Source organism: Hypomesus nipponensis, chromosome 27, assembly GCF_054491055.1.
Source record: "Hypomesus nipponensis isolate SF chromosome 27, ASM5449105v1, whole genome shotgun sequence".
Taxonomy (NCBI): Eukaryota; Metazoa; Chordata; class Actinopteri; order Osmeriformes; family Osmeridae; genus Hypomesus; species Hypomesus nipponensis.
The window spans coordinates 6446474-6460237 of NC_140387.1; the positions used below are offsets into that span (position 1 = coordinate 6446474).

At 46.4% G+C, this 13764-nt stretch overlaps 1 protein-coding gene across 1 annotated transcript in view; it reads right to left on the reverse strand.

Annotated features, from left to right (window-relative positions):
* Window positions 1–13764, reverse strand: part of trabd2a (TraB domain containing 2A) — a 35693-nt gene that overhangs the window by 15835 nt on the left and 6094 nt on the right. Inside the window, exons 3-4 of the mRNA XM_084693798.1 lie at window positions 5840–5986; window positions 5472–5646 (exon numbers count right to left, since the gene is read on the reverse strand). Of these exons, the coding sequence (XP_084549924.1) occupies window positions 5472–5646; window positions 5840–5986 (322 nt within the window). The remainder of the gene's footprint in view (window positions 1–5471; window positions 5647–5839; window positions 5987–13764) is intronic.

The window sequence follows — 13764 nt, forward strand, 5'->3', positions numbered from 1 at the left end:
CAAAGAGCTGTGTCTGCGAAGTGTCAACTGTGTGAAGTCTCCTTTTTACTGCCATGTTTGACATCCGTATACTCATGTCAACACCAATAGCTGTAAAACACCAGTTTATGAGACAGAGGAAACAAGAAAATGTTGAACAGATATGAAAGGAGACAACTGGCCCATATCCGCAGAAGAGAGAGACTTGGTATTGGAGAGAGTATTTTGCTGTAAAGGTATGAAGCAAGCCGCACACTGACAAGCATAGATGATTTGTAAATAATGGCTTTAACTCTCCAACAGCTAAGATAACCCAGACATTCACTTAGCCTGTCTTACCCTGCTGAGGTACCAAAGACAAATCTAATTGTCTGTGAAAAGAGTAAAACATTTCAAAGTACGGTAAACACTGAGGCGGTCAACCACGGTTGTAATTACTTACCCGCAAATATTTAAATTTGTGGTTGAACTAAAGAGCATGTGATATGCTGAGCAGCTGTAGAATGAATAGGCTGCCTCTAACAGCTCACAGGAACTGTACTCGCCTGCAGATATTGAGCACTCGGCCCTCAACAATATATAAACATATCATTTTATCAAAGACGGAGGGCCAGGGTATGGCAGAAATTATAAGCAACATGGGTACAGATTGTATAGCTGGATTGGGTTACAGTGCTCAAACCCAAAGCAATAATCGTTTCCATATGGTTCTTCAAAATGCACAGTGCTACTCGACCGTTATCAGTTACCGTGAGTGATGGCATGACTATTCCAGTAAAATGGATGAAAACGGGATGAATTTGAGGATGTAATTAGCTCCAGTGTTGGGTAGTTACTTTTTAAAGTAGCTAATTACAGTTACTAGTTACATTCCTTGTAAAGTAACTAGTTACGTTACTTAGTTACTTGCTGTAGAGAGTAAGGCATTAAGTTACTTTTGCGTTACATTAAGAAAAGTATTTTATTTCTAAGACAATTCACCTTGGTCACTCTTATGCCCAGAAGGCACATTTAATGGGTTGACCTCAGCAATAGCACATATTGTACTGATTATTCAGTGTCACTCGCATATAACATGATCAATCCTCATTATACAACAAGACGAATCAAGGTAATAATCCACCATAATGAAAAGCAATATTTGCATGAAGTTCTTGAATCAAGAAACTAATCAATTAATAATGTTATAAAATGCCTGGCAGAAGTCTAGTAGTTAGCTAGTTCTACAATTTACCAGGGCTAGGTTTGAATCTATTAGGTGCTCTACTAGGAGCAAAACTAGAAGCTAATTTATAGCTAGGTAAATGGTAGCAAAATGGTGTTCACTTATGTACTGAACCAGACTATTTTACTTACTGTAATATAATCCTAAACCACTGAACGATACAGCAACACATCACACCAGCTTGAGTTCAATACATTATTTAATGTGACATTACATTGGCCTGTACATGCAAGTCTTAAATAACTATTTAGCTGGTCGGCTCCATGACAGCCGGGTAAATTGGGCTTGTGAGACTGCTCATCAAAAGAACAAAGGGGAACCCACCTGTCTAGCAGAGAAAGACGTTTTTGTAGGTACCTAGCGAAAAGTAGCCTCAACTTTCCTAGACTTTTATACATGCCTAGCGCAAAAGACACGTTAAGTTACTCGTTACCTAACAAAAGTAGTCTGACTACTGTAACGCGTTACATTGTAACGCGTAACACCCAACACTGATTAGCTCACAGTTATATGGTCGTTACCATTCCTCGAAATGAAAAACCAACATACAGTGGCAAGTGTACAGGCAGAACATGCATATTCTGGACTTCTAATTACTTTAGGCTATAATGCAAACCGTTTGTGTTTTTTTTGGTATTCAAATCATTGGTCATGTGATCCTGAGGGCGCCGTGAATTTTGGAGTGTACCAGAACATTTTACAAACCGAGAGCAGAATGGATGCAGAAGAGACATCCTTACTTCAAACCAGTTGGAATGCTATGGCAAGGCCTCAGAAGAGCTGTCATGCAGGTCTGCCAGTAAACTGTTCGGTATACAGGACTGGGACAAAACTGCTTCAGTCTGATGCACAGGACTGACCAACAGTTTCAAATCATTGAGTTCAAGTCAATGCTGACAAAGTGATTGTCACCAGTTCCTTTATCTTATTTTTTTTTACAGAGAAAGTAATTAATTAATTTGTATTAATTACAATTTCAATAAATATTTATAATTTTTTTAATTGTGTCTAAATTTGATGAATAGTATATACTGTATATACTACTATGTACCATTTATCTAGGAGCGTGGTCTTCAGCGATTGGGTCTTCAAAAGTTTTGCTTCAAAACAACGTTTCACGCTCCTCCGTCTCACAAAGTCAATGTTTCACATCGAGCACTTGGAACAACATTGATATGGCAAATCCATAACCGGCAGGGCAGCAAAGTAAGACACAGACAGATCTTAGACAGATATCCTGTGATTAAAGCAGTTTGTGTTACAGTCACAACAAGTATCAATCTTTTGACCTCATTACTTCTCCATCTGCCAGCCAGTGTGGAGCCAGGGGCTGGCGATGCACTCTGGCGGTCCGCCACGCGTGAACAGTGTGTCTGGACTAGGAGGGGGACGGTCGACTGGTGGTCCCCACAGAGTCCTCAACAACCCCACTTTGGTGACCACCGTTCTGCGCCCCCCCCCCCCACCACCACCACCACCACCACCACCACCACGGAAATAACATTCTTCAAATACCGAATGCATGCGGGAGCGACAGAGTTATGAAAAGAAAGGAGTGGAAGCAAGAGTGTGAGAATGGGGGAGCTTCTATGATGTATGAATGCGTGTGTGTGCGGGGGGGGGGGGGGGTTGGAGAGACGCACAGAAAAAGAATACATCTGAAAAGGGGGTACAAATTATAGTTTGGGGTTTGGCTGAGTCTATCCGTCAACCAGCAGACATGATGACACTAAACGACTTCCAAGATGCAAAGCACCAAACTTAAACAACATTGCAGCACATTTCTCACACCACTGGCAGAGATAAACCTAAGCCAGTTTCCATATTATTCATTCTGGCATCAGCACCCCAGCCTGCCTCGTCTGCCCAGCTTTAATGGCTCTTTACTGTGAACACCACAGTATAAACAAGAGAGCTTCAGCTTCCATTACACCAAAACACTGTCTATGTCATTTGAATTATTTCCTCATACTACAAAGAACCAATTCATTTATTTTTCTTTCAGTCTATCAACCTCAAACGTAAAAGTACCTACAATGTCACGTCACTGTTTTCCACAGCTCGTTATTTGACGAATGTCACCTTAAAAGATCGAAAGGAAATACCGACATGCCTCTCGGAACTATTCCACTGTCATTTCCCTACACATCTCGTTTCAGATGTTGGGGAACTTGTGTCCCGACCCCTGATACACATGCTCCAACCTGGCTTTCCGTCACTCGCGAGTTCAGGACACGACCGGTGGGACGGTGCGAGGACATGAGATGGGGGCCCCCTGATAAGGCCGGCTTCACAGCTGATGTTACAGAGCAGCCAGGGGGGGGGGGGGGGGGGCTCGGATGAAGGGCTCCATTGTGGAAGGGGGCCCCCCGTCTCTCACCTTTCACCCCTCTGGGGAATAATTAAGGACACGTTCCCCCCCCCCCCTTGTCGCTGCGGTCTGTAGCCAAGCCCTCTTGATAGGGAGCGACCTGGCCTTCCATGTCTGAGGGTGATGCTCCTGGGCGAACGGCCGGATCGGTTTCACTCACCTTATTGGACGAGGCCCCCTTGTTAAATACCCGCAGGGACGAGTCATGAAATGTAGGCCCTGTTAGACTTGCAAAGCCAGGAGTCCGGCAGACCTATTAGGCGGTCTCTGCTTTCACTCCCAGACTTCCTGAAGCCTGGGAGCTCAGCAGACTGTGAAGACCCCTCTGCTAGCATTTAGAGCTGCCACTGCCCACAGAGGAGCGGACCACTCTCTCAACCCAGGGGTTGGACTGATGAAGAGGATAAATAGCACAAATGTTCCCGGTCAACATCAGTGTTTCAATCGTGGTGTTACTGCTAACAGGCAAGTCAGTACAGGCTTTAGTCCAGCAACCACAGCTTTATCTTTGACGGAATACAATATTTGTCTCAACTCCAATCTACACTATTCAGACTATTCAGATTGCATCAACCGTTGCATCAGTGTTGTGCTCCGTAAGGTGTCAGCCGTCCAGGTGATAAAGAACCCTCATTCCATCACCAAAGAAGTGCAAATAACCCACGAGCCGTCATGACTTCACGGCTTAGAAAAAAGGACAAAAGTGTGTTTGCTTTGCTTAGATACACAGCTGCCCAAATCTCGGTGGTTCTTATCAACTACTCCCACTTCTTTGCTTGAAACCCCTTATCAGCCGCCCAAGAAACGAAGCAGTGCCGAGTGACCGAAAGAATGCCAACATCTAATCCCACATAAACACTCTTGGTTAATATTATCTACGAATCAAACATGCCCTGTTGCCGCCTGTGAATGTTCCTTATCACAGTCTTAAATCAAGAAGCTCCTGCTTCGATATTTAAAACAACACAAATAGGCAGTTAAAAATGTAAATACATTTAATCAGACCTCCTCCCCTTCATTTAAAACATCTGTCTGCAGAAGTAGGTCCAATGGTAGGTGAATGATAGCCTGGTCTGACAGTGGCTAGCCCAAGGACTGGGTACCATCTCTCTTCAAGGCTGAGCGACTTCATAGTTCTCACAGGGGGCACCAAGGCGCGGCGTACTCTTGTAAACCTGCGTTTGGCTGTGAAACGAGGCCAGCACTTTGGCCGTCATTAACTGGAAAGGTGACGTAATCGCCTCAGAGGGCTTCGATTTCACACCGAAGGGAAGCACAACTTTAAAGTCCAACGCGCTTTTATACGCAGCTGTAACATACGTGATTACAGATGGGGCTGGCGGGAGGAGGGAGGCCTGGGTAGTGGCATGGTGAAGGGTTCTTGCTCTAGATAGAGACTTGGCAGGAGAAGTGGGCCTGACTCAGTCGGCCATAGAGCTCCATCTCCGTGAACTCTCGAAAGGTTCACGGAGATGTACTCCAACTCCTTCAACATTCTCCGCTTCCAACTTGGGGGTAAATGAAGCCGACGTGGCAACCCTCGTCCTCCGCCAATAAAATTGGATAGCACCGCCATACAGACTGCAGAAAAGCCCAGTCAGAGAGGACGACAATACTGATTAGCGGCCTTCCCACTTGCAAGAGTTGATTTCCCATGTACTTCACTCTAAATGGCCTGAGCTAAGCCCTTTCCATCCTGGACGAGTGCCGTTTCTCACAAAGAAAAGAATCGAAGTATTTGTTCTAAGTAGCTATAATCAGATTTTCGACTTATTTCATCGAATGCATGACCTAGGCCTCGTCGGCATCCAGATGACCTCTGACTGAACTCAACCGGCTTCATGACTTAATCTGTCTGTGCAAGAACCAAGGAGTTAACGACAGAAGGAGACCGACCTGCGCCAAAGGCAAAGAAGAAGCTCTTATCTGGGTGCTCCTCCAGAAGGGCGCGCACCCTCTTCCCCATCCTCTCGTTGCGCTTGTAGATGAGCTCCTGCCTGAAGTAGCTGTCGATCTCCTGGGCGGTGATCTGCTCGCTGGGGGGCAAGGTGACGTTGTTGAAGTTGGGCACCTGGAAAGGATCGAAAGAAAAAACCTGTTCTGTCAGTCCGGGAAGGCAGCCGTTGCTTCAACTCAGGAGTTCTTCTTCTTCGAAATTCGGCTTGTTGAAAAGGCCGTGCCAAAGGATCTGCAATCAGGGGTACTGAAAAACATGATCTGAAATGGGTCTTGAAGGTATTTACAGTCCTCGCTCCAAAACCCACCTGGGAGCTGTCGTGGTTGAAGATGATGGAGTTCAGGTCTCCACAGTTGTAGTGCTTGATGAGGTCTTCTGTGGTGTAGGGGACCTGCAGGCTGCCTGCCCGAAGAGACTCTTGCTGCAGAAGGGTCTGGTTCAGGGCAAATATCACCTGGTAGAGAACACAACCATTCGAAATGTTAGCCATACTTTCTTCAGTCTTGGCTACTAATGGTGAGCCACTGGAGTTGCTTAAATGTAACTGGTTAGCGGTTAGCCCTTTTACATAACATAATCACGGAAGAGAATCATGACTCCACTAACAGGAATGGACACTCTTCCCAGTATGGGATCATATAAGGAAAGCAGACTACTTTTCTTGGCGTTAGAAGTTTGCTGGCTCAATACGCCACCTCATTCATCAACCAAATGGACTTAATTGGTGAGTAGTTAGTCTTCAGGCCTTGGACCTGTCTAAGCTCTTCGATACAAATTTGTGTTCAAGAAATGCATTCGTCAAAGACATGAATGTCTCCCCAACGCACTAGAACAAATATGGTCATTTGTTGCAGAAAGGCCTTGTGGATTTGGGATATGCATCACTTTCCACTGCAGGCTGTTCCAGGGTCTAACTAGCTGTATCTGGAGTCTCCCATGGCATTATGTTTCTGTGTCATATCGTCCAATTCAAATAAAAACACATGTACACAAATCATCATATTCTGCACTGAATTTTCTTTCTCTGTTCCTCTCACTCCACATTTATATGCAAACAAACTTCTTTTTTTTCCATCCAAAGAGTAAAGTAAATGCTAAACATCAGGTGAACAGCACAGTAAACATGCATGAACTGTATTTTCTAATGAGGCTCGGTATGGGAATCCTTAACATAATGAAGGTTTCCAGCGTTTCTCCAGCAGATTATCTTTCGTTTCCCCTGCTGAACAGCCTACTATTGTCCCACCATGAAATTCTCCAGTGTTTCCTGAGCGGCCGGGGCTATGCCTGCTGCCTGAGATCACCAACGCACATGAGCACCCCCGAAGCTCTTCATCGACCCTCAATTGATCCTTTAGATGGCTCTCCCCTCACAAAAATAACAAGTTGATTTGTTTCTCGACAGGCAAGAGTCCATCAAGGAGCCCCCCTGTGTCGAGCCTCCGCTATGTATGAGCGTGGATAAGCCCGGGATCCACGTGAAATTTATATTTATATGCACACCCGTACACCGACCGGGTCTCCTTTTTATGTGTTGTTTTCTACAGTGCTCAGATGACACTTTTTCCTTTGGCGGCCATTGTTGAAGCGGTGGTATAGGAGAAGAGGGCAGAGCTCAGCAGATGCCTTCTTGTCAGGAACAAAGGGCCCCCCGCCATCCTCTCCACTCCCCATACTTTCATCAGCCTCCGATCAAAGCGCCACTCTGCATATGAAAAGGGGCCGGCTTTATGCTGCTCAAATTAGCCTATCGCCACCCCGCCAGCCTCCGAACTCCTCAACAAAAACTCTCACATCTGTTTTCTCCGAACCTCATCTTCAGGGGCTTTTCTCAGCCCTTAGCTCAGAGCGCCTTTCAGCCCCTTAAATTATGGTTGCGAGGCAGGGAGGGGGGTGGGAGTGGGGGGGGGGGGGGTACGGATCATTCATACAGGAAAAAAAAGGGGAAAAAAAGGAAAAGGAGGAGGGTTTGGGAGAGAAGAAGGAAAGCTGAACGAATTACATTTCTTCCTGTGATCCCCTCTCTGTTGTGGTATTGCTGTGGGTCAGTGGGTGCATTTTCCCACTCAGTCCCTTCCATTCATGGCTGGCAAACTGTTTCATTTTCAATAGCGGTGTGCACACCTCAAACCACAGCTGGCTCATCTCAAAGCCTTGCAACCGATACAAGTCAATAACTGAACTTCGTTGTAGACAAGCTACAAGTTGGGATGAAGTGGAACTTTTCAGAGCAGAATTGCTTTTCAAAAATTAGCGGCACCTGAACTATTTTCAGTCGTCTAAAAGCAAGACAATGTAGGACCAGGAGAAAAGGTAAAAACTGTACATCTCGAAAAAAAACTACTGGCAACCCTTTCATTGTGGAACACAAGATGGTTTTCAGCTATTAGCCTATGTCTATGCACTCTAATGACTGCATATATCAGGCAGAATCAGCCCCAATCTACTTGTGTCTTACATAGGCATAATAGCCAAATAGACTAACCACCTGATGACATGGCACTTAATTACAATTACGCCAGCTATGCTGAAGCTTTTTCAGACTCATTTACACACTCCAGTGTAAGGGGTGGTCCCAGTATTTTAGGGCAGCTCAGGGCTGACAAGCCTCTAACAATTTTTCCAGCAGCCAAACAGCTGAATAGTCTTGGCAGAATTCCATGGATGAATTACGTTTTTCTCTGCTTTTTTTTCCGTGACTGTCAGGCCTTAATGACGTTATCAAAGAAACCCAAGTCTTTGTGGCTAGGCTGTATGAGGTAGCATTTTTCTATCAAGAGTTGCAAATAAGAGAGGCTAGTTTCTGTTATTCAATAAAAACGTAATTGAATTATATTTGAAAGCGACATTTTGTGGTTCATTAAGTCAAGTTGCAGGTTGGCTCTTACACTGGAATCAAAGAGGCCCTGGAATCGGAGGATTCCTGCTTGTGGTTGCTGACAACATCGCTCTCACTCAAGTCAGTGTAAGGTAGAAGAGGTTGACCACATCGTGTAGTGGTTGGCCCTCCTCAACCTATAATGACTGCAGCGTTTTCCTCTGGTATCCCAAACATGGTTTTCCACCTCATTTACAACACTTCTCTTTACTTTCTTCAAAATCAATTAAGAACAAAAACAAATGACAGTTTAGGCTACACCTTCTCCCCCGAAACCTTTGGCTTTAACCTAAAATATATGAAAAGGCCATGACACTATTTCGCAACTGTCACAGGTAGGGGTAGTGGAATAGCGTCCACCAAGTCCGCAATTCAGGACCACCTCGCAAAGCTAAGACACTCCCCATAGCCCTGCCAGTCAAAGCGGACAAACTGAAGAGTGAGCTTTCTCCCTGTCAGTTAGCCCCCCCCCCTCAATCTCCCTCAAATAAATCCTTCGGCACACAGACACGAGAGATTTCCCTTTCAGGCTGAGAACGCTTGTCACCCGTCTGTTGGCGCGCGTCTGTTCCGGCGCTCCTCGAGGCTCGTTGGGCAGGACGCCTCGGCGGTGTCGAGGCAAAGCAGGAGGTGCGTGTGCGGTGAAAATGCCTGCCTGTTCACGTTATCTCACAGTCCCCGTCGTCTGCACTGCCTCTCCATCCCTTCCTTTGATCCCCGAGGACCCTCCGCTAGACAGGTCTTGAGATTTGACCCCTGCATTCCTATGGGGTCTAATGACTGCGGAGAGCCAGGGCCCGTCATTATGGATTACTGGAGACGTTTGAGCTCCCACCGAAGCATGCCTTTGAAGATTCTTTATACATTTTTCCATTTATGAAAAAGAAAAAAAAAAGTATTAAAAGGGAACTTCATTCTGGACCCAATCGGTGATGCAGATACACAACAGGCCATTCCACCAACCAACTCATTCGATACACAGACACCCTCCGATGTTTGGGCCAACTCAGCGGCTGTAGAACTGGGTCTCCTCTCAGAAGTGGCTTTGTCAATTGAGTCTTGAAATCCAAGTTCTATAAATACATCCGAGTACGCGCGCGTAAATAAAACGCCAAAGATGGAGAATTGACCAATGTAAACAACTTCAGAGCGGGAGACTGACCTGTTTATGTGTATGGGAGTGGTGGTCTGGCTTTCTGTCATGGTAATATGGGAGTGAAAATAAACCTGCCCCAGACTCCTGCCTGGGGATGGGCACGGCTCACACACGTATATCCACACAGGCTGTAGCACTGGAACTGTGGGCCTGTATGGATGGCGAGTGGGGGGAACCTGGGGGTCCAGTAATATTGAGAATGCATGGAGGGTAAGGTTAGGTAATGTGTGGTGGTGGTGTGGTTACGGGTGGAGCCAAAATGTCAAATTGTGGATGACGGGAGGTTGGGGGTGGGGCTAAGGTAACCTTGTGTGTGATAGCTAGATTCACCAGATCGCGCCCACACCAGAATCTTGTCAAGCTCAAAGTTATTTGCTTGTGCCCGAACCTTAGTTGTTCAGACCAATCGGCGTCCTATGAGGAACTACTGTTAGATTACCAGCGTGACTGAAGGTAGCCCGTGATAGATGGTGATAGACCAATAGCTTCCAATCCATCCAATCTAATCACCTGCCAAAGTATTTTTTTCGAAAGTGCCGGCTCTTCTCCAGTTTCCGAGGACGACTTCCCAGATGGTTATGTGTAACAAACCATATGACGAGTCAGGTTAGGACTGAGGTGGCGGTGAGGGGGGGGATGGGACGGACACTGAGGTGGAGGTGGTGTTCCCGGGACCCTTCCAATAAACTGAGGAGCAGCTCAGACAAGGCTGCCCGCAGGGCCGTGTGCGTTCCGCGTTTCTCCGCTCTCCCAGCCGCCACTTTCGACAGAGCAAAGCTCTGGCTTCCTCCGCGTCTTAGACGGGCATGGCTGATATTACATCAAGCCCACCACCCCCTGGTGCACACACTAAGCAAAAACATTCTTGAGGAGGGGGTGGGGGGGGTTGGGGGGGCACGTTTACCTTGGTGCACGGCCGCAGCCAAATATTTTGGCTGTCAAAGTGAATCACCCTCAAAACAAGAGAAGGAGGGTAGGGGGCCTGCAGTGGCGAGAATGACAGCTTCACTGAGCAAACCCCCGGTCCCCCCTTCCCCGCCCCCCGTCCCCCCATTCCAATCACAAGTACAGGGCAGTGGGCCACCTCCCCCGCAGCGACGCCTATCAACACCACCGCCCACCGCCCCCCCCCCCCCCCCCCCCCCCCCCCCGACAGAGAAGGGACAGCAGGAGAGAGGCAAGAGGGGTGTGGGTCACAGGGCTCCTCTGTTCACATGCCCCGCACACGCCTTTCAAAACACTCAAAGAGTGGAGCTCCTCGATTCAACAGTCCATTGAGGGGAAAACATGAGAGGCACAGAAGGTAGGAGCGAAAAAGAAAAACCTCCACAGCGGAACCAAAATACACATCAATCTCATGCCGGATGTTGACGGAACTTGTGTTCGTCTGAGGGACAGCGTGTGTTGAGGCCAACAACAGCAGCAGGGCCACTCGTGTCTCTGATGTTCGTGTGGACGACTTGTCAGGATGGCCACGCAAAAACAGGGAGGTCCTTCTCGAAGACGTATCTTCTTTTCCATGCCAAGATCTTTGTGTTCTAGATGAATTCATCAATGAACCAAAAATCACTTAAGTGCTCTCTTTTAGAGGGGCCCATCGGTAGATGGCAATGTTTTGGGGGTGATGGTTTGACCTCTGCAAAGTCTAAAAGTCACTAATGCACTTCCTAGCTGAACCGCATGTGTATAGAAGGTCAGATAAACATGTTCTTGCTTGATTAACGCTGTCACATCTTACAGAATTCTGTATCCCTGGGTTTTAACATTTGGCCATGTCCAGTTCCTAGGATCAAACCAGTGATGGGAGAACAGCTTCAGGGGGATGAAAACCGCACATTCACTATGTTACCCACAATCCTCCAAAGCCTGGCCCTAACTTATATTTACTGGCAAAGGGTCCTTAATGAACCTAAACTGTGGATGGGCCCAACTGGAAAAATGTGTCCATCTCATGGAAAATAGCGGCATGCAAATCCTGTACGTCCAAAACCTCAGAGATGAATTTGCCAAAGGGATCGAGTCTGTGGTTTCTGGGAGAGTACTGCAAAGAGTGTCTAACAGAGATACTGTTAGCATGGCCTTCCTCGCCAACCCACAACCACAGGCTTCTGAACATGATGCAAAATATGAAAAATATGCATCTAGTTATGTTCTGGAGTTCGCTTTGCATTTATTTTCATGGAATAGTGAGATGGACTACTTGACTTGAATACAATATAAGGCAGGACTGGGTGTTAGCCTGTGTATAAAAACACCCTGAATTGTTCAGGGACGAGAGTTCAAAAACATGCTAAGTGAAATTGACTTTTATTCAGTGCTTTATTCCCCTGACAAGGAGAAAGTTTTAGTTAATACAAGTGGTCAGGGGCACAGCTGCAGCTGTGGGTTTGCTCACAGAATGAGAGTGAGAGGCTTTTAGAAAGCGAGATAGAGTGAGGGAGATGGAGAGGGGGCGAGAGAGAGAGAGAGAGAGAGAGAGAGAGAGAGAGAGAGAGAGGGGGCGAGAGAGAGAGAGAGAGAGAGAGAGAGAGAGAGAGAGAGAGAGGGAGGAGAGAGAGAGAGAGAGAGAGAGAGAGGGGGCGAGAGAGAGAGAGAGAGAGAGAGAGGGGGCAAGAGAGAGACAGAGAGAGAGAGGGGGGGCGAGAGAGAGAGAGAGAGAGAGAGAGAGAGAGAGAGAGAGAGAGAGAGAGAGAGAGAGAGAGAGAGAGATGCAATTAACTTTGGTCAGACAGGAACAGTGGGCTTCTTGTCAGGCATCCACAGCTTTTATGATGTCAGCTACCAAATCCAGACAAAGACACACCATCCCCAAAGACAAACACTCTTTGGGTTTAAATGACCCTGAAAACGCAGGCTGTTTCATCTGAAGAGTGTGGAATTCTCTCTGAGCGGGGACAAAAAGTAAACAATACATGGGGCTTTGGGGGCTGGTTGGGGGTTGGGGCGTGCCCTTTCACTCTCCCCTGCCCCAGTGTGGATCTGAATGCAGGAGACAGATGCAGAAGCTGGGCCATACTCCATTCCAACACTGTAAACATGATTCCCGGGTTGCTACAAAAGAACAAAGTCCTGGATTATCTATATATTTTTTTTAACGGAGCGCTACTTTGGACGAACACTGCAGGGTTTGGAAACGTTGCCGCCTTGGTTTATAATTCACAGCTGCGTCGGACTTCATCTGTCAAGTAGTGAGCACAGCTCTCTGTGTGTTCGCTATCCAGTCATAAACGGATGGTGGCACAGTTTATTCATGTTGTAAACCCAGGAGATTATTCTCAAATGAGCATGGTTCATATCACCACAGAACGTTTCCACAGAGGATATGTTCAACTATTGTTGTCACTCAGAAGACAGGCTAGAAAGAAAATCCTCTGACTAATGAAAGGGTTCATCTTTCTCAATACTGGACTAGGATTACAGTTCCCGCACAATCCCACTGACGTCAAGTATCTACCTGAAATAATGTTCAGAAATACACAGGAAGTATGTCCATCCACAGCTGGAAGTGCAACTGTTGACATAACCCCTCATATCACCGATGTGTTCCATGTTTGGCAAACACTAGCCTTAGGAAGTCAATTAATTTAACAGGGATTATCTGTTAGCGCAATAAAATGGCAACACAAATATGGAGTGTGCCAGCACACATAACACACATACGCATGTGTTAAAAGATGAACGGTGATTTTGTTCTTTTGAGTCAAAGCAACAGACCATCACATTTCCAATTATCCCAAACCATAGCTATCTGTCAAAATGGTATGCTATCATCTGTCCATTTGTCAAACGGAAGTATGTTCCATTCAGATCCAAATCCTTAGCACAAGCATGAAAATGTATCCTTCGTACCTTTTATCTGTCATTTTAACACAAGGAGTCCCAAGGTATGACACGTTTCTACACCATCGACTGTCGGATAGCAAGTGCTTTTCTGTATTTACAAATGTCGCCTGGGTGAAAGAAGAGAAGCTGAATTCCTTCTGTGCTTGACACAGCTCCTCTCCCTGTGGATATAGGTGTGTTCAACATGCATTACACAGTACAGGTATTTGCCTGCCAAGTGGCAAGGGCTATTATTGGTCCTGAATGTCTCTGATTGAACAAATACATCTGGCCACACTCTCAGGTGTAATTAGTTCCGGAGAAAAGTCAATGAACACCGAAAACGGACATGTAGATTCTCTGGGTTGACGTTTAT